The sequence below is a fragment of the Heterocephalus glaber genome, unplaced genomic scaffold (genome assembly GCF_053883595.1).
Source record: "Heterocephalus glaber isolate CG9 unplaced genomic scaffold, H.glaber_assembly_v1.0 deba00001444, whole genome shotgun sequence".
In the NCBI taxonomy this organism is placed as follows: Eukaryota; Metazoa; Chordata; class Mammalia; order Rodentia; family Bathyergidae; genus Heterocephalus; species Heterocephalus glaber.
This window is the reverse complement of record NW_028258297.1, coordinates 14,073,298-14,099,872: the sequence shown is the minus strand read 5'-3', so window position 1 is coordinate 14,099,872 and position 26,575 is coordinate 14,073,298. Positions and strand designations below refer to the sequence as shown.

At 39.6% G+C, this 26,575-nt stretch overlaps 1 protein-coding gene across 4 annotated transcripts in view; it reads right to left on the bottom strand.

Moving 5' to 3' along the window:
- The window catches only part of Bcat1 (branched chain amino acid transaminase 1), an 87,530-nt gene that overhangs the window by 7,347 nt on the left and 53,608 nt on the right, over positions 1–26,575 (bottom strand). For all 4 annotated transcript variants that reach the window (XM_004845749.4, XM_021259092.2, XM_004845748.4 and 1 more), the window contains exons 6-10: positions 19,263–19,426; positions 12,711–12,853; positions 6,730–6,815; positions 3,130–3,270; positions 1,334–1,408 (exon numbers count right to left, since the gene is read on the bottom strand). In XM_004845749.4, the coding sequence (XP_004845806.3) occupies positions 1,334–1,408; positions 3,130–3,270; positions 6,730–6,815; positions 12,711–12,853; positions 19,263–19,426 (609 nt within the window). The remainder of the gene's footprint in view (positions 1–1,333; positions 1,409–3,129; positions 3,271–6,729; positions 6,816–12,710; positions 12,854–19,262; positions 19,427–26,575) is intronic.

Genomic DNA, 26,575 nt, shown 5'->3' with positions numbered 1-26,575 from the left:
GCCCAGGCCATTTAGCAAGGTGCTGTCACAAAGCAAAACAATTTTAAAAAGAGACAGGGTTGTACCTCAGTGTGAAAGTTCTGGGATCCATCTCCAGTACCACAAAAAACAAAACAAAAACCATAACCCTTCTTTGCTTTTACCACCAGTACTAAACATTTTCCATAAAAGTTGCTACGTAAGACTTAAAAGAATAAATAAAAAGAATACTGATTCTATAACAATTCAAGAACCTCAATTACTTTCTAGATACCTGCTGCATTTGCAAACAACTATAACTTTTGCTTAGTTTTATGACTCAATACCATCTGAGGTCACTATATTTGACTTCTGAATTTGAGTCTCAGACCTTGGATATGTTCTATAGTGGGCAATGAATGTATCTGGGCCCAACAAAATCCTTCAGAAACTTGTAAAATACTTGCACTCTTTTCTGTCAATGGCCTACTATGATCTGGTATGTGCTATGTATGCTTGACTACCCAGTGAGACATTGCTGAAGGTGGATGTGCAGAAAAAAATAGGTAAAACAAAGTTAGCAGTATAAAAAAACCCCTGCACATCCTTTGACCCACCATAGGGATTTATCCTAAGGAAATGATCCGGTATGTCCTGTTCCTAATAGTGAAAAAAATCACCAACACCACAAATTCTCACTAATATGATTTCTTTTAATATTTATGGTTCATCAACATGATGGAATTCAATTGAACTTTATAAGTGGTACTGAGAAAACTAGTTACTGAGATGAAAAAGTTAAGGGTTTAACATGTTAAAAAAAAAAAAAGCAGGCAACAAAATTATGTATGATATGAATCCACTTTGCTGGGGAAAACAGCCAGCTGGAAGCATTAATGTTATAAAATATTGAAAGTGTAGACATTCCAAATTAACAGTAGCTAATATCTCAGAGTTAGAATCACAGGTAATTATTTTCTGCCTGGGTTTTCCTCTACTTTCAAGGTTTTTAAAGCAAAAATGTATTTTTAATGAGATTTCTAAATGTTGTAATTTGGAGTCCCTGGCAAGATTTTTTTTCTCTTTGCTTTTTAAAACACGAATCCCCTTTTTCATTTTTGCTTTGCTAATGCCCACTCACAGTATCAGGAGTACCATCCTTAAATTTAAGTTACTGATACAAATTGTACAATGTACTCTCTTCTCTCCATGGAAATACAATATGGTTCTAAGCCCCCAATGGAATAAGGTGATATTTTTTTTCTTTTTTGGTGTTGGGACAAAACCAGGGCCTTCCACATACTAAGCATGTGCTCTCCCCCTGAGCTATACCCCCAGGCCCTAGGTAGTATTTAAAAAGAAAAAAAATCTTTACCTGGATATCACTCAATTTGTCCAAGATATAGTTTGCAAGCTTAGGCCCATTCTCCATTGTTGGAATATGTATTATCTACGAAAGAAAAATGAGATAATTTGGAAATATTCACTATATATAGAGTGACGACAGAGAGAAAACATATGCCAATTTACTACATTAAGGCAATTCCACCTAAATAACAAATAGCACTGTAACCTACTTACTATACACACTACCTGTTTACTCCAAAGATTTTTTATTCTGAACTGGAATGAATACTAGCTGATGATAGGTTGTTCACTGCCTATTAACTAAATTGAGGACATAAATGGTTTATATTCCAGTCATCAGGCTGATCTGAGGAATCGAGGACAGAGTAGACCCTAAAATAATGACAAAATGAAATTGTCTTCCAAAATTCTGAGGCTCTGTAAGGATGAATGATTGAAGACAAAGAATGAGAATGCAAAGATACTTTGGTAAGAAATTAAAGCAAGTCATTTTGGGAGCATAAATTTAGATGAGTCTATGCTTTCACAAAAGGGGCTCCCTTCCTATCTCTGGTGAACATCCGACCTCCAAGAACCACAAACTCTACAGTTCTGGACAGCTAAATAAATTCATGGCTGAAAGAGACTCCATGCCCCAAATCTGTATCTGTGTCCCGTCCGTTCATGCCTGCTGGCTTCTGGTCTTTTGATAATTTGATTTTAATAGACAGTTTGTGCTCTCAAATACTTATTATGCTGTTTAGTGTAATAGGATAATTGGATGTACATTTTGGCTCTAAATGCCTAGAACAGAGCCATTAAAATACTGTATGTTAAACTTTAAAAACTTATTTCTAGAGGTGAAATAATGGAATGTTTAAATATCTGACCTAATGACAACTTTAGTTAACAAAGTAGACAGATAATGTAGATATTATCATAATAAAATACTAGTATTGATGTAGAATAGAATAGATCTGTGAAACAATCAATTGGTAGGTGGGATTATGTCAGCAACCATCCCTTAAAACAAATTTTAAAACCTGAAGCAACGAACCAGCCACCATTAGTCTTCAGAATAACCTGATCAGCTGAAGGAAAACTGTAATGCAGAACTTAGAAACCAGTGGGATTTATATTTCATGTGACTCATCTATGCTAATTCATCTTGAAAGAATAATTCCCACAAGGCTTTAAGTGATAAAGGCAGATGATGATGTTAATCCTAAATACCAGAAATTTGTGTTCACAGGGAAAGCCAAAAATTGACAAGATAATTGCAATACAGCACATATAAAACCAGAGTAATCTACTAAGAGAAGAACGTGTTTTCCAACCAAAACCTTGAGTTCCTTTTGGAATATTTTAGTAAATGCATTGGTTTTGCCAAATGAAAAATATTTGTACACTCGTCTATTTAAAAATAAATAAATAAATAAAAGAGTTGGTCATTCAAATGCACTTTCCAAAATAATTTGTCATTCCTAATCCTGTAGTTTGAAAGTACTTTTAGAAACAAGAAAACTGAAATCTAATCTATTAACACAGCTCCAATCCCTGAACTGAGGTAAAGCAAACATAACACAAAAGATAAACCTGAGTTCCTTCTGTGTTTGAGCTTATTTATTTGAAATCACTGTAAAGACAGAAGTTGTATACCAATATAGGTTTGCCTGGACAAAGTGTCCAAACTGATGTAATGCCATACTGTAAGACAGCTCTCTGCATCCTGGGTCCAAGGAGAATTTCATTCACACATTTTAAAAATTAATTCAATTACAGGCACATGTGTGGAAGTGGCAGGAAATGAACTATTTGTCTCACCTGGTCCTTGTACACTATATCAGAAACTGGGCAGACAACACAGGCTGTACCAGAGCCAAACATCTCCTTCACTCTGTTCCCCTCCAGGGCTTGGGTCAGATCACCCATGGTGAGGTACCTCTCTGACACCTTAAATTCACCCTGTTAGGAATATTAAAAAAAAAAAGTAATAGTTATCTTTTTACTTTCTGATTGAACCCAGATAATGTCATAATCCTTTGGGGGAAAGCTGAAAAGGGCAAACCATCTTATTGGTAAATATACTGAGGCATTAAGCATCCTACTTCAAGGTCACAGCATGTGTAAATGAAATTACAGAATATAAAATACATGATTATCACCACAAGATACATAGTATGTCTTCATGTATACTTGCTTATTGAATTTTATTGCTGTCGTGGACAAAGTCTCATAAATTGATTCATTCCATGTGCTACTTAATGCATGTTCCACATATTTTATCATAAAGGAGAGTAGCGTATTACATATTAGTAGTCACAGCTACCATTTATCATGTACCCATCACACAACAAGATCTTTAATTCTAAAGAGAATTACAATCTTTATTTTACTAATGAGGAAACTAAGGCTCATGGAGGCTGAAAGGGCATCCCCAAGGCCATACAGCTAATAAATGGCAAAAACTGGGTTTGAACCTAGGTCTGATCTGATTTGTTTCAAATGTGGTCCTTTTTCTTTGGTACTAGGGATTGAACTCAGGACCCTGCACTTGTGAGGCAGGTGCACTGCCACTGAGATAAATCCCTGGGTGTGGTTCTTTCTAGTGTGCCTTTTAGGGATTAAAAAACAGACTGAGTTCAAATATCTGAAATACTCATTATTTTTAAAAATTTAATGTAGGGCCAGGGATTTAGCTCAGTGGTTCTGGCGCCTGCTGTGCAAGCATAAGGTCCCGAGTTCGATACCTGGTACCAAAAAAAAATTGAATGTATATGTGGAGTTTAAAAATTGCATTGCAAATATATTTCTTTCCAAATTAACTGACAAGGTGACTTTATAATAGTCTTCTCCCTTCTCTTTTAGAATCGGATTAGGTTGAATTTCAACAGGGAATAAGTGATGTAATCTCATCAACTTCTGCTGAATTGTTTGAATATTTGCTCAAGGATAGAAAATAGAAAATCAGGTGCTTTTAATCTATCTGTTTAACACTTATTCAATCTTTAAGTCTCATTCTTTTAGTTATTAAAGTTCAATGTATGTCAACAGGCAATTTGAATTAAGGACAATAACGAATGGATGTGTTGAAAGAAAAATAAGATGGAAGTGTTTTTTATGACCTACAAATCCACAGTATATAAAAATGGAAATCAAAGCCCTTGGCCAGATTCAAAATACTAGAAGAACAATGTACTATGCTGTAAGTAGTTTTGGAAGGATAGGAAAAATATGTCTGCAATTACAAATATGGCTCTTCCCAAGTTTCAATTTCTTTCATTCTGTAATTGCAACTATGTGTTCAGCGGTAAATAAATAAGTTCCAGAAGCCCAGCCAATTTTATTGGGAATAAGCTGAGTTCTGTATTCTGGAAAAGAAAAAATCCTCTGTTGTAAATAAGCAGAATTGTTTTTAATCTGTTCACCCACTCACTTATCTTTGGACAATTTCCCGTTTGGCAAGTAGCGGTAACCCTCCACATGCCTCTTGGCATTTTATTGTCCCACTGTCTTAAAATAGCTTTTAAAATAAATTACAGCTAAGGAGTCAAGAAAAACTTCCTCTATAATAGCCTATTTTTCATGCTAGCAAATCATTAGTGTGGGAAAGCATTTCCACTTGCAACTTGTCATCAAACCTTCTGCACTTAGTTGATTTTTTTTTCTTTAATAAAACAAATTACTGAGCTTCAAAAATGTATCTTTCCACTGCAAACATATTTAGGACAGGGCAAGCTGTTTGAAATTATACCAACAGTTTGTAAAATGTCATGCCCAATGTGCCAGCCAGCATGTGGCAGTTGGGTTTTGTCTACTTCGGGGTTTTGTAGAATTATTTATAGCAAATTTCCTCTATTTTCAAAGTCTTTTTCCAGAGAAATTGCCAGTGCTCCCCTAGATAATATGTATGTTGCTAAACATTTGTCCTATTCATACTGACTGACCACAGTATGCTCAAAGCCTTTCCATGGTCTTTGGAGACCACTTTAACATGTGGGTCAAAAGTTCCATCCAAGAACCACTGCCAGACAACCCACTCATTTAATATTTATGAATGTTATGTCACTTAAAATAACGAACAGTTTAATAGTCTTGCCTGTATCTCATGGATTTGAAAGTCTATTGAAAACCACTTCACAACTGCCTCAAGTGTTCTGACCTTAGAATAGCCATGTATATGAATTGTGGGCAACAGGGGCAGTGGAGGGGGAAAGCAGGCAGCCAATCCAATGATGTTATGGTAGTAAACACATAGATAAATGTCAGTAAAATTCCATTACTGCAATGAATTATGGAGTATATTTATGCTTGAGAAGTTGAGGGCTGTCTGGATAGAAGAGCACAAACCATAAACTAGGCTAAGTTGGCAAGAGAGGCCTGGTACAGACACTGAGGCGAATACTAGAATACTCCCCTAGCACATCTTGCTAAGCTGGTTTCTCGCTGTCCTCCCTACAGACAGCACTTACCTGACAGTCATGAGAGGATGGTCCTCTAGAGCTGTGTGGAGAACCTATGGCACGCTTGCCGCAGTGGGCATGCAGAGTCAAGTTTGCCCCAGCAGCCAAGCATCGGATAACAGTTGTTTTTTCTAAACTAAAACCTCAGGTTTAATTCAGTGTTGGCACTTAGTAATAAATAAGCGGATGTGGGGTTGCAATTGGGGTATGAGGTCTCTAAAAGATCCGCCATCACCGCTCTAGAGAGTCCTTTTAACTGGAGTTAAAATTTAAAGATTAGATAACACTGGCTGCAACCACAGGATATTATTTCACCAGGACTCTAGGCTTCTTCTGATTCCTTTTTGTTTCAGGCTTAGGAAAGTTGTCTGTCGGCACAGTTTGTAAGAGCTAAAACTTGGAAACAGCCCAATTGCCCATCAACTGGAGACTGGATAAAGATGATGTGGTTGTTTTTTTGTTTGTTTGTTTTGTTTTGTTTTAATAAAATGGAGTACTACTCAGCCATAAAGAATGAAAAACTAGAGACATTTATAGCTGAATAGATGCATATTGAAGCCATCCTCTTAAGTGAAATAAATAGGACACACATGTGTAAATACTGAATAGTTTCTCTAGTGTGAGAAACTGAAAGTGTAAATAAGGATCAAAATGTATAACTGATATTGTGAAATAGGAAAAGTCTAAAGGAATAGGGGAAGTGGGAGGGAGGAGTAAGAGAAAGGAAAGAAGGCAGAAGAAAAAATATGAGAAAAGGAAAAAATGGAAACAAAGTCTCTGTAAATAGGGAAGGGTGGAGGGGGTGAAGGGAGGACAGGGGAATGGGGAAAAAATAAGAACCAAGATACCATGTACAGGTACAAGATCCCAATGATGAATGTTAACTATATTGTACACCTAAAATGTACCAATAAACTTAATGGAAAAAAAAAAGAAAGTTGCCCGTGTCAAAGGCACCCACCCACTCTCGTGCCAGGTCCAGAATGCTCTGCCTTGTCACTCCTGGAAGAATGATGCCATCTAGCGGAGGAGTTGCCAGTTCTTCTTCTGTCAATTAGAATGGGAAGATTTTCAAAATGTAACTATGTTAGGCATGCCTTTTATCAACAACCATTTAAAAGTGAGGGCAGGGGAAGGGGGAAAAAATAAGAACCAAGATAGAGTTTGTAAAGGTGCAAACTTCCAATGATGAATGTCATTATATTGTATACCTAAAATGTACGAATAAAATTAAAGAACAAAAAAATGATAAAAAACCATTTCTCACAACTTTGCTAGTGATAAACATAAAGATCGTGTTACTGTTCTGCACTGTCAAGTCCTGCATATCAATTCGGGTTCTGGGTAGATTCTTATTTTACAAACCAGAGAACAAGCTACTCATCTAATAATCTTCAATGTATCCTAATCATCCTTTAATCATTCACTCATGAAGATTTAAATGTAATGGGCTTAGGTTGAACTAGTGTGTAGATCGCTAAAGAAGAGAAAGTCTCTAAATTCCAAGTCTCCACTACTGGATGACAGTACCCTGAACCACAGTGTGGGGTGGGCGTGACATCCACCCGCAGGCATCAAGTGTGGCCCATACCTGCACGAACCTCTTATTACAGGTGGTCTCTGGTACTCAACATCTCCCTTTCCTCCCCCTTCTTACACCCAGGAGTCAGACTGGATCTTCAAACCTTAATTCATCACCTTACACAATGCTAAACCTTACAATGGATGATCACATGTTTGCAGAGGAATGCGCAAAGTATGCTTAGAAGGACTGCCAGACAGTAAAAACTGTGAAGGAATCTCCCTGGTATCTTGGGCTCTCCCAGCCCTTTTAGGCAGTGAAAAAGAACTTTAGAACACACCTAAATCAATCTTTATTTTATAGAAGAAGAAACACACATAAGCGATTTGTCAAGGTTGGTAACAAGGGAAAAGCCAGGACCAGAGCTCAGTGGCTTGACCCTGGTCCACTACCCTTTCCTTCAGCAGGCACTGGCTCTGGGATTGCCTCCTTCACTGTGATTCTGACTGGGCTCTATTTGGGTGCCCAAAGATCCATGTTCATCTTTGTATCTCCAAAACTCAGCTTCCTAGCTGGCTGAGACCGGTACATAAGTGTTTTCGAATAACAATCCAAAACAATGAATGAACTGACTTTGCTAGGATACAGCAGTATGGTTTTGGGGAATTTTGTTTCTGAAAACTGCTTTCAGGAGAGAAGAAATTTTTTCTTGGCAATGTTCTCAGGGCTACTTTTTGTCATGTTTAGAAGTATGGAAGATCTCAAAATAAATGTGTTTTATGATAGCTGGTTAAATGCATAAATGTATGGATCTATATGTGTGTACAATTATTGTACACACCAACAAACACATGCACATATGCAGTGCCTCAGAAACAAACCTTCCCTAAAGCTTGCTGAGCTCCAAAACTACGTAAAGTTAAATGAGAACAGCAGCTTTGCATGTGTAAACGCTGTTTTGTGAAATATATTTAACACCCAGAACTGTAACCACTAGCCTGAGGTCAAGGAACAGAACATCTGCTCCTCTGGTTGCCAGACAGAGACGATGACATGACAACATTTGGGTGAGAAATATTCATTTTCCTCTGTAACCACAAACATGCTCACAAGAGCCAGAACAAATTCCAGATTGCCCAACAGGAGGAAAACAGAACCTATAAACGCAGCTTGTTTTTGACAGAGATCATTTGGGGGAGAGGAGGAATTTCACAGCAGTAACAGCAGGATTCATCTGTGACTGCCCGAAGTCAGGCATGAATGGAGAGGAGAAATGTGGGTCTGCACGTCCGCCCTGAACACCAGCCACACAATCCCTCGTTTATTCAGCAAATATACATGAAGTGTTGTTTGCTGTTCTGAGCTCTATGAACCAAAGTGATTTAATTCCCTACTTATTTTCTAATAGGCAGGGGCAGGCAATTATGGTGTTAAATAGCATGTCAGAGCACGGAGGAAAAAGAGGGAAGGACAGTGGGGAGTGCTGAGGACTAAGGAGGGCAGAGTTTACAGCTTTGATTATGAGCTCAGTGACATTCAACGGGACAGTGAGATTTGAGAGCAAAGACTTGGAGGCTGTAAAAGACCTCCCCATGCAGATATGTGAGGAAGAAGAGGGCTTCCAAGAAATAAATATGTGATGTGTCCAAGAGGTTTATGGGCCGAGTGGCTGAGCAACAACAATACTCGTTGCCATGGTCAATTTCCTAAACTAACAGGACTTAAACGTGAGGGCTGGGTTTCACTTTTCTAAGTATCTCCAGTGTCCCAGACTGATAAAATAATGTGTTAAAACAGCGCAAAGTAAGTGTATGTGTTTAACTAGGCATGAATAGAGTGAAAAAGAAAATGGTATGGTGACACATGCTTGAAATCCCAGCAGAATCACAGAAGAATCAAGTCTGACCCCAGCCTAGGGATCTCAGTGAGACCATTTCTCAAAATAAGGGGTGGTGGCGGCGGCTGGGGATGTAGCTCAGTATAAAGCCCTTAGGTTCAATCTCCAGTACTGTGGAAAAAACAAAAAACAAAGAAGGATACGTACAATTTTTGTGCAATCTTAACCACCACAGTTGGTTACCGGAAGCAAAATCCCCATGATTTCTAGTCCAAGTGCCCCAAATAGCTTCTGTGCACAGCACTGTGCTTTGAACACACATGTTCTGCCTTATCTACCTTCCTATGCCAGTTCCTTTCCCAAAAAATCACTACTGAAAGAATTCTGTTTGTGCCTCCTGCTTGTGAAGATCAGTATTTTGTGGATTTTCAAAAGTATTTTTTGTATTTTCTGAAAGCCACATGGTTAAAATCATTTTACAGAGTCCCTTCAATGTCTTTTTTTATTCAAAGGTTGATCTTGAAGGTTCTATTTTCTGATTTCATGGTACTGTTCTAATATTTATTCTATTTCCTTTCTACTTATTTCAAATTTGATTTGACCTGTTAGGTGAACACCCAGTTGAAGGAGAACAGTGAACCTAAAGTTGTCTCAGGCAAGGGTACTAAAGAATAACTCTTAAGGATTTTATATGTTTTACAAGAGGCAGAAGACAAATTCACTCATTTTTATTCTGACCTTTAAAAGCCAGAGCAGAAATGCTGCACGATTATTGTTTGGATAAAGAACAATTTCTCACCAGGACAGTTTCTGGTTAAATCATGTAGCTCTGATTCAGATGGTGCTTAAATCCTGGCATCTCCCATCCACAAATAATTATGGTACCACTTCAGAATATTAACTGTTTTTGTTTTGGGGCTATATGTGGGGTGTTTTAGGAGGTGGCAGGACAGGCAGGTAGGAAAAGAGTACAATCTATTATCAGAGTTCAACATTGGACAGCTTCTTCTTGGTGTAACTTTTGATGTATGTATAAATAATAACTCAAATTTAGAAGTCACAAATATTCCAGTATAAACTGTGTTTTTAAACAGTACCAGGTACAAACAGCAGAGGTGGAAGAATGAGCATGAACCGCATCTGGCTTCTCACATGCCAGGAATTATACCAAGGGCCATTGCAGGAGAAGGTGAGCTCCCACCCAGAAGGAACAAGGGTCATCTTGTGAGTCTCTGTAGCTAATACTCAAAATAGTCCCAGCTGTGGCTTCAGCTACATCTGAATCACTACTTCCCTTCGTCTGTAGCCAAATTACATAAAAGCAGCAGAGACTGCTGTCAAATAAAAATTTCATTTGAAAAAATATTAATTAAAATCAATATTGAGACCGTGCAAGTACTTGGAAACATTTTACATTTTGAGTCTCTGCACTCAGTGTGAAATCAGTAGTCTAAGAGCATGAACAAGCCTAAAAATGTGTTTCTAAATTTTGTATGACTATCAAAATTCTAATGGAAATAAGTGCATAATCTATTTTTCTCCTCCCTTTTGGACATTTAACTTAATACTATATATTGTCAGCACTTCACTAAACCCCTATGGTCTATGGCAACTAAAACAGAAAAGAATAGAAAGAAAGGCAGTGAACATTCAGGATATTAAAGGAAGAAACACTGATTTCTGCAGTATACACATAGTAATACTATTGAATGAATTGGGATCTAGGTACAAGTTCAGCATACAATGGTTTGTCTTTAGTATTGTACTTAAATCAAATGGAGGATTTCTAATATATTATCAAAATATTTAGAAAAGGCAACAATTGTTAAAAGAATTGTAGCAAGATTGGGGGATGTGTAGCTCAGTGGTAGAACACTTGCTTAGTATGTAGAAGGCCCTGGGTTCAAAACCTAGCCCCTGAAACAAACATATGTATTTTTTTTTCTTTTGTGCCCTAATCTATATATAGATGCCAAATGCATGTATATAAACATACACACACACATCTCAGTAAATTTCCTATCTGTAGACTGTGCATATTCTATTACTATAGCATTTCTTACATAGTATATGGTGAATGACCATTGCACTGATCTAAAACCTTTTTCCTAATGCAGAGTGTTGAGGCAGCAGAATGCTAAGGAATGGCAAAAGGTGATGGGGCAGCAAATCTTAACTCACAGTGAGTTAATATCGCTTAATTTGGGGCAACCCAATTTCCGGTCCCACTTCTGTCTCTTTTAGACAGAAGTTATCTTTCTCTCAATAAATTCTTCCTACTCTTAAGCTCGGTTGTTCCTAGAATTCATTCTTCAATTTTAGAGAACATGAATTCACATTTCGGATATCTAGCAGGTTTGAGAGTTACATCTATCCCCCTATACCATTTTGGAGATCTTCCACCAAGATTATTGAATGGACTTCTCAACAGTATTTGGTTCAAGGCACTTCCCTCTTGTGTGGCTGCTGGATTTCAAGACAAAGCTTTCAGAATGACTCAAAGCTATCCACCTACTCAAGATAATGCTTGGTGCCTATCTGGGGCCTTTAGATAGACCCTCTGTAGAGTAACTCTGACTCCTGGTCACAACTACCGCCCTGTTCAGCCAGAAGAAGCCATGGTCTTCGCCCTCTGCCGTCTCATAGCAGTTAGGGGTATTTCTTCAGAGGGGGTAATATTGCATACAGGTAAGTTGGCGGTAAGACAGGGCCGGCCTTCGAGGAGCCAACATGGAGGATGATCAAGACAAATTCATTGAAGGCCAGCATTATAAAAGAAGAGAGACTACTACACCCACTTGCTTCCCCTAAGGATGAATAGCAGTGATTGATATTCTAAATAAGTATCAATCATTTGGGTGGGGGACCAAGATCTTCTAAGAAAGATCCCTGACTCACCCCTTACCGAAAATCCTTGCTCATTCCTTGTACACTTGCTAGGTAACTTGCTTCCCCACTGGATCCCCATTTAATAAACATTACTAGTTGACTATAGTATTGTCCCACCTCACCTCATGGCTTTGTCCCATAAAACACCTTTGAGAAATTGGGTGAGCAGGCAACTCACTTTCCAGTTCCCCTTCTGTCTCTCTTAGACAGAAGCTATCTTTCTCTCAATGAATTCTTCCTACTCTTAAAAAAAAAAAATCACTTGGGCTGGAGATTTAGCTCAGTGGTTTCGCCGCCTGCTGCGCAAGCGCAAGGACCCAAGTTCGATCCCCGGTACCAAAAAAAAAAAAAAATCGCTTAATTTGACATCAATAATTAGTACATCTAGCCAGGGTATTTGGCTCAGTGGTTTTGCCGCCTGCTGCACAAGCACAAGGACCTGAGTTCGATCCCCAGTTCCAAAAAAAAAAAGAATTAATAATTAGTATATCTAATGCCAAAAAAGCAAAAACAATGTAACAAAGCAAAACCTTTATACCTTCTTTAAACTGATGTCTACTTAACAGTAAAAGTACATATTCTTAGTTCTGGAACTCTGCTACCCATATCCTTGTCCTCATTTTCCAGTTCTTGTCTTTCCAGTCCCACTGAAAATGACTGAAAAAAGCACAGAGCTGACATCTGTGTGGATTACCTCCATCTTCATTTATCCAGTAAAGGAAAAGATTCATCGTTCCGACCTCAGTTATCTGGTGATCCTCTCCATAGAGCCACAGGACCTGCTGACACCTCTTCTCCAGCGCGTGGCATTGTGCAAAAAGAGAGGAACCATAATTCCTTTTAAGGAAGAGAGGACATACTGATTATGAGTATATATCACCCAACCCCATCTTCCACACTGACTGCATCCACCTGTGAATTAAAGAATTGACAATGTTTTATATTCTTCTACATATACCCTCTCTGGTCAACTGCAGAACATTAAAGGAAACTCAAAAAAGCCTGAATGAACTAATTGCATTCATCTGAGAGAGCAAAACCAAATCTTGGAATCCTAACATGAAAAGTAATGCCAGAACACAGAAAAACAGCCAAGTTAATGAGGACAGTTAAACATTACTGAGTATTTTTCCAACACACCAAGTAATTTTACATGAATTATTTCAACCTCACATCAATCCTATGAGGTACCCACTATCATTAATTCTCTTGAGATGAGAAATTGTGCTTCGGAGAAGTAACCTGAATCAAATGACAGCAAGTTAAGTGGTAAGGCAGCAAGCCCACACTCTCTAAGACTTTTTTTTATCTAAAGCACACCTAATGCTCAGTGTCTAAAATCCCCACTGATGAGATAAAAAATGGGCCAGGGATTTAGCTCACTGGTGTTGCCGCCTCAAAAGCGCAAGGTCCCAAGTTTGATCCCGGTACCAAAAAGTATTTTCAACCCACATGATTTATTCTGGATTATTTAAAATCAAAGGAATGTGGCACATCTTCCTGGAATGATAATGTAATTTAGTAATTTTTAAAAATACTTTAAATTTATATTTAAACCTAAATGAGAAAAGTATAGGGTACATTACAAAATATAGATGAATGTTTAGATAAAATACAATCGTTTTCAAATAAAGATGATGCTTTCTTGTCTCCTTAAGGCCCTAGTTCACTTTTCTTAGCTCGTGGAAGACATGAGTGAAGGAGAGTGAGAAGTACTATAGTAAGACGATGGAGGCTGGGGAATAAATCTTGGTCCCCACCCTGGGATAATGAAGCCCTAGGATGTACAATGGTCCCTCAGTTCATGAATTTAATTTGCTCTGCAATTTTGGAGAAGATGGGACATTTGCCTTTGTGTAGGGAAGACGGCCACCGTTGTTTTTGTGACCTGATGTGGAGCTAGTGAATGGAAGCAAAGTCTGTCAGAAGCTTTTGAGAAATGAACTGTTTGTGGACAGAAACGTTCATGAACTGAGGCATTACTATACACTAGTAAGCACACAACTAAAACCACTACATAGCAGTGTGTGTCAGCAACATACCTTCTTAGGCCTTTTAAATGATCTCTCTATCTAGCCAAGATTCTGATATGCAGTGCTATCTAAATAAAAGTGCAAGCTAAGCCCAGGAGCTCTGGATTATAGTGAGCATGTGCATTTCACCTGCCCAGCTTCCTCTCCCACCCTGCTCCCTCTTGTACAAACACAGCCCTTCCTATGGGGCCACATCACACTGCTTAGATTCCCAGCATCTTGTCCTGCTATGACTGAATTAAAGGAGGACATGTGACCTAAGCTGGTCATCAGAAGCCCAGAATTCCTCCTGCATAAACAGCCTTTCAAAGAAGCTTTTAAGAATACACATGGGCCTTTTAAGCTCAGTGGTGCCACGCCTGCCTCGCTAGCACAAGGTCCTGAGTTTAATCCCCAGTACCAAAACCAGAACAAAACTCAAACTTCTAAGAACATGGCTAATTTAAAGTGTAGTTCCTCAGCATCACGAAGCTACCTGGGTGGGGAAAGAAAAATTCAACACAACTGTTTCAAGGCACTGAAAGAAGGAGTATATTCTGTGTTCTGGAGATGGTATGTTTTCCCCCCAGAAACAAATTTTTCTCAAAACCCTCCCTCAGGGGTTAACTGCATTATAGTTGTCCTCATAGTAACTGACAACTTGGTAACATACCGTTTGGTTTCTCTCCTGAGTGCTTCTAACAGAAGAGAAACACGTGTTCTTGGACGGAAGAAGAAAAATGAAAAAGTGGGAAAAGTGCTACCAAAATTTTCAATATAAATTTAAATCTATCTGGGAGATTGGAGATATTAAATACATCCCTCCAAGGGAATAAATTTTATTGTGTAAAATTAATCTGATTTCTCCTAAGACAAAGAATCCCAGAGATGACAAAGTGAGAAAGCCTCACAGAAAGCCTTGTTTGTTAAGAAGATACTAAGAGGGCTGGGGATTTAGCTCAGTGGTTTCACTGCCTGCCTTGCGAGTGCGATCCTAGGTACCGCAGGGGAAAAAAAAAAAAACCATATTAAGTGTCAGGCAAGGTACTGAGTATTCACCACATTTCACAGAATGGTCTTAAAACAACCCTGTGCTTTATTGTACCTTTGACGTCTTGGAGGAAGAAAGGATTTTAGGGTACAAAATCACAAAGATATCCTGAGACAGTGAGACTCCCAGCCCATACCTCTAACCATTTTTTCTGGGAGTTTTCTGTATGGCAAGGATATCCCTAAGCACTTCATATAATGAATGAACAAAATACACGATGAATGCGTAAATGAAAAAAATTATTATAGTAAAAGACACTGCCATTAATCCTACTCAAATATTATCCCTTGCTTTGAACACACTTATCCCATTGTTCTTACCACTTTCTGAAGCAGCTCTGGAAGTCCTCCTTTGTGTCTTTATAAGGTTGTATCAAAAATATAGTTAGGGCTGGGGATATAGCTCAGTGGTTCTGCCACCTGCTTCCTAAGCACAAGGACCTGAGTTCTATCCCCAGTACCAAAAACAAAAAAAGTGAATGCCACTACCAAGCGCCCATGCAACAGAAAAGCGAATTTGTAAAAACATTACAGTGCCTCCAAATCCTTATTCACTGGATCTGGGGCTGTGTGACTTATGCCTCTTCCTCAGAGTCAAAATTACAATGAAAGTAAACATTTTGAATAGATTCAGGACATCAAGGCAGCCATAACAGCACAACTAAAGACACTCACGAGAGAGGAGGGCTTCAGAACTGCTTCAGAAAGTGTCAAGAATGATGGGGCGTGTTCAAAGTGAGGAGTAGGGGAGATATTTTGAGAGGGATTAATGGCAATGTGCTTTTTATTGTAATGAATTTTAAAAATTGGGGCCAGGGATTTAGCTCAGTGGAGCCGTGCCTGCCTTGCAAGCACAAGGTCCTGAGTTCAATCCCTGGTACCAAAAAAAAAAAAAAATTTAAAAATTTAATTCACTATTTTTCAGTCACGCCACATATCATCTCAATCCACAATAGTAAGGCCGGTATTATTACTCAATTTCATGAATGAGGAAGCTAAGACTTGGAACCGGTAACATGCCCCATGATAATGAGGTATTTTTTTCTCTGTTTTTATTTATTTTTTCCTGGTACCCGGGATTGAACTCAGGACCTTGCCCTTGCCAGGCAGGCATGGCACCACTGAGCTGTGTCACCAGCCCCTTTTCTTTGCTCTTTAAAAAATTAAACTCTTTAAAAACAGCTTTAGGTTCAGAGCAGAATTGAGAGGAAGGTGGAGAGATTTTCTACACACCCCTTGCTCCCACATACCCATTATTCTGCAGTACAGCGTGGCAAATGGTGAGCTTACCCTCACACATCCTTGTCTCCCTAAATCCACAGTTTACATTAGGGTTGTATCCGGTGTTGTACAAAGTATGTGTTTGGATAGGAAGGTAGGTTCTTATGCTAGGTCTTTCTGAATTCAAAGCTTGCACTCTTAAATGGAGAATGAGAGCGGAAAAAAAAAAAAATAGATGAGTAATTGTATGAGAGAGGCAGAGGCAGAGCGAGACCTGACACTTGACTCAGTCCAAATTCAGAAACTGCTTGGGACTAACCATGTTATGATCAAAGACCCTTCTAGCTCAGCCCTGCTCAAGTTTGGCTGCACACTAATACATGCTAGCTGGGCAAGCACGGTGATGCACACCTGTAATCTCAGCATTCTAGGAGGCAGAAAGATCATGAATTCAAGCCCAACCTGGGCAACTCAGTGACTCAGACCCTGTCTCAAAATAAAAAGGCTGGAGGGCCGGGGATTTAGCTCAGTAGTTTTGCCGCCTGCTCCGGAAGCGCAAAGACCCGAGTTTGATCCCCAGTACCCCAAAAAACAAAAAACAAACAAAGTCATATGTATTTATGGGCCGGGGATTTAGCTCAGTGGTTCCGGCACCTGCCTCTCAAGTGCAAGGACCCGAGTTCCATCCCTGGAACCAAAAAACAAAACAAAACAAAATAAAAAGGCTGGGAAAGGCTCTTGGTTCAATTTCCAGTGCTGGGAAAAAAAAAAAAAGTCCTGATGCGTCATCTGCACCGCAGAAATGGGACCCACGCATTCACAGTTGATAAAGCACTGTGAGTAATCTCAATGTGGTACCAAAGTCAGGCTGCTGACCTCTCCTTCAGCCTTGTGCCATTATCAGTATTCCCATATGGACTTAGAAATCAAAGGCTAGTTTTATCTCCAATGCTTCAAAATAATGGTATAATCTTAAATTTAGAAAAAAAAAACTCTTCCAGAATCACTTAGAAAGCTGAAAGTCCAAGTCCTTGAGCTTATGAGAACCAAGAGCGATTTAATGATACTAATTTACTACAGGGGTTCCTAAATAGTGTTTGGAGGGTAATTGGGGACTTAATTAGATTGAAGGAAGTAGTAAAGTCTACTCCAAATATCTCTGCTGGCTAAATTGGATGATAGTGTAGAATCATTTATTTTCCTTGTATTTCTCTAGGTTGGAAGCATAGGAGCAGAACACTTTAAAATATCTTAGAAACAACAGGCACATAGGTTAAACATACACCCTTTTGGTTACTGCCTTTCTTCTTGCCAATTTTGTTTGTATTTATGAGCTCAAATCCTGTCTCCTCTAGTTTATTCCTCTCCTAAGACATTTCACTCAATTCCCATTGATCACAGTCCATCTGAGCCTGAGTCAAACTATTTTTTAACAGACTGTTTACAGCACTTTTAAAGATACAGGGCTGGGGATTTAGCTCAGTGGCACCACGCCTGCCTTGCAAGTGCAAGGTCCTGAGTTCCATCCCTGGTACCCCCCCCCAAATATACATAAAGAAAAATTGAGCAAAAAATAGTTCCCATGTAACCCTCAGGCCTCTCTCAATTTTTCCTATTACTAATATCTTGCACTGTGGTATACAACCCCATAGTTTATATGAAGGTGCACTCTGTGTTGTACAGAAGGCATTAATACCTGTTCACACACCAGTTAGATTTCCATGCAATTTCTGAAGCTGAAACTGAGACCAGATCTTGAGCCAAACTCCCTATTTAAGCTCTCCTGACCCTCATCTTCCACAATAATCAAGTCAAGTGTGTTTTCTCTCGTGAGTTTTGTGATCAGCAAGAGGGCTCCTGGACAGTTACCTTGCTCCCCCTCCCCAAAACCTGACCATTGTGTAATATGTCAGGAACTACACAGGCAAGCTAATCGGTGACAGGAATCTCCAGGAAAAAATACCAATCTTTGTTCTCCAAATCCGCAAACCCAAAAAGCATGTGGTAACCAGGTGATGATCATCAGCTGTTATCTAGCCATAGACCTCGACTTGTGAGAAGGTGCCCATGATCTGCAATCACCCATCTCTTGTATAAACCACCCCCCTAAATCAGCTTCCCTGCAAGATGGACTCAGAGAGCGCTCCATCTGCACCTTCAGCTGGCTTTTTGAGTTAAGTCACCTTCCTAGACTCCCCAGCTTCCTCAAAGCTACTCGTAGGAATTCTGGGGGCAGATATTTACCCTGGTGAGTTTGGATTAAATTCTGCCCAAAGCTGTCTCCCAGATGCATTTTCTTCAGGTTCTAACAAATATTATATCCAGATAGTACTGCAATAAAAAGTCCTTCCCCTCCTGCTTTGCCTCCCTTAGGGAGGAGGGCTCTGCACACCCTGTCACTCTACTATGTCAGCAACATCTCACTGGATCCTTCCTGAATCCAATGCTTGGTGCCTAGGAGGTGTGCACTACCATTAGAAACAGATGAAGAAGAGCACAGGCTTGAGCCAGCTCTTCTTACCCAAGAGACATTTCCAAATCGAAGCCAAGTCCACTCCTGAGATTGTCCAGCACTTTCAAATGCTCTTGTATTTCCTGCCAGCTACATATGGCCAGAGATCAGCCTAACAGCCAAAGCAGGGCTGCTCCTCCACCAGATCACAGCAGGTGAGGCTAGGATCTGCAGCCATGAAGACAGCTCCACGGTGAAGCAGGAGGCCTGAAGTGCAGCTGATCTGACCCACTGCCCTTATGGTGGGTCCTGCCTATGTATCATATCCAGTTTCTCTCTCACACCAGACCAATCCTTTGAACAAGTATTTATTTAAAACATGGTGAACTAACCAGGTAATAAAAAATGAGCACTCGTGTTGAAATACTGTTATATGTGTTTGTACTGGAGTGAAACGGCAATTATAAAATGGTCAGGAATGACTCTCTCTGTCAGAGACACGTAGACTTACCCTCCCATCTTGCAGTCCCCAGTTCCACCTTGCCAGGCTCTGACATACTGAGTGGTGGCCCACAGGGTCACTGGCTTGAAGGATCCACTTGAAAAATAAGGCCCCACTGGGCTCAGGATTACAAAGAGCAGTGCTTTGCTTGGCTTCTTGATTCCAAGAGAATGCTGTAACACAGTCAACATATACACATTTGTAATTTACTATGTAGACAACAGTATGAAAGAATAGAATAGGCCGTAACTATCTTCCAGAAGGGGCAAGCCAGTGACAGAAAGCCTTTTCAGGTCTTTTAAGAAAACATGGAGGACAGAGTAAAATTTCATTTTTCGTTGTTTTCTTAGTTATAATTTTAGAGGAAAAATGAATTCTTGTTGTTGCTGATAGGATTTTAAAGGAAAGGCTTATTTTAAACCACCAGCTATGAAACATCTTTGAAGATTGCACTGGTGAAAACTGAGGAAGGGAAGAACCAAGTTTTTAGTCTTTAGAGATACCACATACTATCTGCTCCTCTAACAAGTGCTCCAGAATGTGTGAGGGCCTCTGGCAGGTATGGACATCAGCTGGTGGACCCTGACCACACCTCCCTGTGTTATACAACAGAGTAAGACTAGCTTTTCTGGAGGTAGACATCAGACTCAGCTGAGCATGGTGGCCCACACCTATAATGCCATCTAAACAGTGAGCCCTCTTAGGAAATGGGAGGTTCATTTCATCAGCCTTGTACAGGAACATGAGGGCCAAGCAGGACCTGGGCAGCTACAGAACAAACCGCTGACAGACGACTGAGCTAAAGAAATGAGTCAGCCACAAAGAGAGAATCTGCTTGATGGCTGGTCTGTGTTTGTTCTTTAACAACAGGTGACCCTGAATAAAAGTAAGGTTACCAATAAAGGATGAGGATCCTGAAAGCCTTCACACTTTGGAAGGGAAAACATTGGCATTAATACATACATCTTTTTTTTCCCCAGCTTTGAGAAAAGCTGACTATTTGATCACCATGCTTTTAGTGGTCTAACAAATAAGAAAGTACCAAGGTTATCTTCATTTCATGCGTGCTCAGGAGCTTTATATTTTACTTTTTTTTTATGAACTCTTGAAAGGAATTAAGAGACACTTCTCGATATAATTTAGATAAAATATAATAAACATCACCGAAAGAATTTATGTAGCTCCTGTTTCTGAACAAATACACTTATTTGTGGACAAGCTAATAACGTTTTATTAACTAGCGTATGAATGCCTGGGAATATTTTCTTTCCTCTTGGAACTCATGTATTTTATGCAACCTGCTGCATTACCTTAAAAGAAGTAACAAGGGCCGGGGATTTAGCTCAGTGGTTTCACAGCCCGCCTTGCAAGTGCAAGATCCCAAGTTCAATCCCCGGTACCAAAAAAAGTAGTAACAATGACCCATCATGACGGACATTTTTCCTGTGATAAATTTCACAGTGTTTGGGCCTGGCAAAGTGAATGTCTAGCATGCAGCAGGCCCAGGGTTCAATCCCCAGTATCTAAAAAAAAGTCACCTTCCTTTGCTGACAACCTTGCAAGAATTCCACTAGGTGGTAGCATCGAGATCACATAGGGGAAACAGGGAAGAATTCTGTACATAAAGTCTATCTGTAGAAAAAACATCTTGATATACCTTTAATATTTCTATTCTTAGCAAGCAGGTAAGTTAAAGAGTTTATGTGTACTAACTTTTTATTTTCTGAGACTAAAGCTAGGTCCACTCACGGTTCAGAAATACTTCGAGCACTAGTGTGGATGGTAGCTTAATCACCTTCATCATTCCGTGTCGCTTTTATCGATCGTCTTTCCATGAAAAGAACTCTATGACTTTCCTAAGAATGGTCACACTGTGGCATCAAGACTGAGAAGAAATAAAACGTCACTCTAAGCTTCAGTAAGGGGGATAGGTGATCTGTTTCTACCCTCAAGAACCACTAGGGGCCAGGGATTTAGCTCAGTGGTACCCACACCTGCCTTACAAGCACAAGGTTGTGAGTTCGATCCCCAGTACCAAAAAAAAAAAAAAAAATCACTGAATGTTCCTTTGGTTTATTTCTCCCTTCTATCCTAAAATGCAAATTAAATTCTGTACTACTGCTAAGAGTATTTTATTATATAGTATTAATCAAACAATTATTCTGATGATGACATGGTTGGGCTCCTGATACAGGAAAAGTCACATAAATAGACAATAAAGATGCCAACAGCTCTTCAGGTGGGCAGGTCTGTTCTACAAATCTGATGGCTTTAGGAACATTTTGATTGACTTAATATTCTCTACTAGCTTTTATGGGTTATTTAAATAGAATTCAAAGATGCTTTTAAAAAAAAAAACCATGAAAACGGGGAAGATTAAAATTTCAGATGCAAAGTAGAGACCACAATGACTTTAGAGTTGAAATACTAATGTGTTTTTTAAAATACTTCACTCATAAGTAAATCCACGTATATTTTGCACAGAAGGATAAGGCACTCGGGTATGACAGAAAATAAAAGAGACATGTCACTGTGAAAATTACCACTTCTTTCTGGGTCACTCAGAAATTCCTTCATAGAAAAGCAGAGAGCTCAGCGAGCTGAGAAAATGCTATTAGTCTATGCTTTGACCTGAACGGGAAAGTAGTTCGGCAGTGTGAGAATAATTCTGCCCAGGCAATGAAAGTAAGAGGGAAGAAACAGAATCACTGGGAATAACAGTATACTGTATATATTTTGCAAATATATAAAAAGAAGCATACTATATATATTAATCCAAAGAGCAGCCTGATTCTTTTAATCCTGCTAGTTCTTTTTAAAAAATTACATTGTTAAAAGAGAGTGGTAAGGAATTCTGGAGAGGGGACCCAGTAAGGGAGAAGGCCAGCGGTCCATTTGGGGCCTTAAATGGGTTGATGGCTACAAATGGGAGGAAGACCAATTTCATATAATGAAACCAGTTGATTTAGAGCAAAAATCAAAACAAACCCCCAAACCTCACTATTTATTATGTTGCTTTTGGGCTTGCAAGATATTTTACAAATTGTCATATACTACAACAATCTCCTGAATTAAGAGTTATAATTCTTATTTTTAAATTAGAGAAACTAGAGCTTAATACAAATGACTTGCTGAAGGTTTTGCAGTTATTAAGCTCCAGATCTACTCTCAATCCCATTATGTTATGCTAAACCAAAGCTCTAAAATAAAAATTCTGCAATACCCAAGCATTTCCCAACCTAAAGAGAGCTCACTCTGGTGTCTACCTCCTGCACCCCACTCATGCCACGCTGAACACTTTCAATTCCTTCTCCCCTTCTAAACTCTGCGTGCTTTACTGCAGTACTCCCACAATCTGGAATGCTCACCTTCCACCCCATCCCACCACCACCCCAGTAATGAACTGAATTATGCTCCCCCCAATTCACGTCAAAGCCCTAACCCCCAGTGTCACTGCACTTGGACATGGGGACTTTAAGGAGTTAATTGAGGTAAAATGAGGTCATAAGGGTGGGGTCCTCACCCAAGAGGCCTATTGTCCTTATACAAAGAGGGAACACCCCCAGAGCTCTCCCCATCTTACAGAGAAAAGCCCTGTGAGGACCCAGCAGGGAGGTGGCCATCTATAGGCAGAAGGGGAAGCCTCACTGGAAACCGACCCCGTTAGCAAGGCCTCAGGTCTTGCACTTCCAGCCTGCAGAACACTGACAAAATAAACATCTGTTGTTTAAACCATCCAGGCTGTGGTATTTTATTACAGTAGCTGAGCAAACTAAGACACCCCCACCCCCGCCCTGCCCTGCTGATTTATCCTATTCCATGTAAGTAATATGAACACTTCAATCTCATTTTAAACATCACTTCAGAAAATGAGCACTCTTAGACCAGGCTAGGTGCTTGTTGTATGTGCTATTATAGCATATCTCACACTTCAAATTTAGACTCATAAAATACTGTCACATTTTCCTATATGTACTTATTTAAAATACCACTCTACATCTTACTAACCCATAAACTCCATGAGGTGCAAGACCATTTTTCATTTAGTTTTTACCCAATAATTGTGGGATGACCATTTATCTTAATAAGATGTTTATAGAAAAAGGGAGAAACACAGTTGAAGAGGCTCTACCATACTTGAGTTATTTTAATTAAAAGAATATGCACCTGATACTTAGGCGAACATGTTTCACTGACACCACAGCAAAAACATTCCTTTTCTCTTGCCTGATTTCCTCAAGTGCTAGCCTCTAAATTAATAGGTAGACATGTGAAAAATACCAGCAGGGAAGCAAAAGTCCATAATTTCCTGAGAGTTGCTATAAAATAAGGAACAGATCTAGGTTCATTTTACAGCCCTATTTAAAGAGAAAGACAGAATAAATTAACCACTTAACAAAAAGAAGACTGAGTATTCAATCTTTTATTTTTTAAATAAGAATGATCTTAAAGTTTAAAACACCAGTTAAGAAACAGCTAAAGAAAAGATGAAAAAGACTAAAGAACACAAGTGTCTTGCCTACACTTCTTCCTGTGTCAGTGCAGTGACAATGACTACATATCACAGGGTGAATACAGGATTAAGCAGAAAATATGTGAAAAGCACCCAGGGCTTGGTCTTTTTTCAAGCACTCAAAAAATATCCACCATTATTATCTTTATGAATAACAACTGATAATAGTAATAGTAGAAAATCGGTTCAATATCTGCCAAAACACAGAGATGAAGAGGACACAAAAATCCCTGTTGATGTGACCACAGAACCTTACTCTCAGTGTAGGAATTGTGCGAAATGAGCTGATAACCTGGGAAAACTGAAAATAACCCTAAGTAGAAATTTTAGCATGGTTAAAGGACCAAGAATGTTTCACATTATCTATGACACATTTTGATCCCTATTTACACTTTCAGTTTCTCACACCAGAGAAACGATTCGGTATTTACACATGTGTGTCCTATTTATTTCACTTAAGACTATGGCCTCAATGTGCATCCATTTAGCTATAAATGTCTCTAGTTTCTTGTTCTTTATGGCTGAGTAGGAAGAAAAGGTCCAAAGAGGAAGGGGAAGGAGAAGGGGTCGTGGAAAGGAAAGAAGGGAAAGGAATAAATATGAGAAAAGGAAAAAATGGAAACAAAGTCTTTGTAAATAGGCTCCAAGGGGTGGAGGGCTTGAAGGGAGAGCAGGCGAATGGGGAAAAAAAATAAGAACCAAGATATATGCTGGGCCTGGGGATTTAGCTCAGTGGTACAGATACCTGCCTCAAAAGCACAAGGTTCTGAGTTCAATCCCTGGTACCAAAAAAAAAAAAAAGATACATCATGTAAAGGTACAAATTCCCAATGGTGAATGTCAGCATATTGTATACCTAGTATGAACCAATAAACTTAATAAAAACCCTTAAAAAAGGACCAAGAATAGCTGGCAGGGAAATATGCAAAAGGACCTGGGATGAATCACCCTCAGAAAAGCCCTTGCTGAAATGATTCCAAGCCAAGAGTCACAAGCCTCAGCTCCATACCTGCTTTTTCAGTTTTTATTAGAGTATCTGCCTTAAAAGGCAGGGCTGGGTAGCTATATGGCCTACAAAGCCAAAAAATACTACCTGGCCCATGATAGAAAAAGGCTACCAGTGCCTCTCTTTTGTTCTTTTTTGTGGTACCAGGGATCAAACTTAGGACCTTGCGCTTGCAAGGCAGGCAACAGAACCACTGAACTAAATCCCCGGCCCTTGCCAGTGCTTCTCTAGACAACGGGAAAATGCTACAGCAGGCTTCTCACTGTAGTGTTAGGAATGACCGCCAAGCCAGGATCTCCTCACTGGCTTCTGACTTTGACCTTGTATCCAATCCAGTTTGGTCTAATTGACAAGGCCAAGCACAGTGCTGGGCCTGGAAAGGAAAAATAAGAACAACACAGGTGCGGACATCTGCATTGAAAATGGACTCAAAGGAGGCAAGTCCGACCCCAGCTGGCTAGGTGAGGAAGAAGACATGAGAGTCAGATAATGAAGGATGATATGAAAAAGGCCCACATAAAGACCCAGATGTCAATAAACAAGCGTGTGAGAAACCATAGCTAGAGAAGTTAAGTCTCTCCTCATAGTCACGTGCCACTGCCTGCCTACCCTGTTGCCACCCTCAGGAGCAGAACCACTGTAGAAAAGTTTTGAAATTTTTCACAATCAGTTTTCCTTTTCTACCAGCTTAGATGGAAGACCTCCCCTCTGCAACACACACGCTTCCCATATGTCCCATTCCAGGTAGCTGCCCATTTCTCTACTCCACGGGGCAGCAGAATTTCTCACAGATTTGTACATACCCAGCATCCTGATCCTCATTTCTCATTTCATCTCTCAACCCTGCAACCCAACTGAAATATGCTCACCAAACTGCCAGGGACTAAGGACTGGGGATTTAGCTCAGTGGTGCCTCATCTGCCTCATAGCATAAGGTCTTAAATTCAATCCCCTGTACTAGGAAAAAAACAACTGCCAGGGACTCCCACATTGACAGATGAAGTCACTACTCCTCACAGCTCGCCTCATTAGTCCTACAGCCTGGATTTGCCACTGCTGCTCCTGCTGCTTCTCCATGCTCCACTTGGCCCCCAACACACCAGCCTCTTACTCTCCTTTCTGCCCATGGACCTCCTGGCTGACTCCTTCTCATCTGCCTTTCTACTAAATGCGGGTCTGCCTGAAGCCTTACACCTTGGCTTCTCTGCACCAGTTTTTCCTTTAAAGACTTCATCCAGGCCCTTGATTTTAAGGCCATTTCTGTGTTATAAAACAGAATCTATCATTTAAATTCCAAGTTTTCTTTGGAATAACAGATTTGAGCTTTTAAATACCTGCATGATGTTGCTGGTTTAAGTTTCTAACTGAGAATTCTTGATTCTACTCATCATCACTCCAACAAACAAATAAAAATTATCCCTCTTCCCCATCCCAATAAATACTTATTAACCAGTTGCTATGGAACCCATAAAAAAATTTGGCATCTCTCCTCTTACACTCACGTCTAAGATATTGGTAAATTGTATGAGCTGCAATAAACATTATTGAATATGTCTTTTTTTGTATTGGGGATCAGACTCAGGACCTTGCACTTGCTAGCCAGGCATGGTGCCACTAAGATAAATCCCCAGCCTTACTGACTATGTCTTTATGCACCCTAGGAAACATAGGTATAGGATAAGTTTCTTGAAGAAAGCCTCCATTGTTAAGACTCCCAAATTTAATTTTCCTGCTTTACTCCTTTTACTAGTCAGTTTGTTATATCAACAACATAATAGTAGTTCAACCGGAAACTAGTTAGAC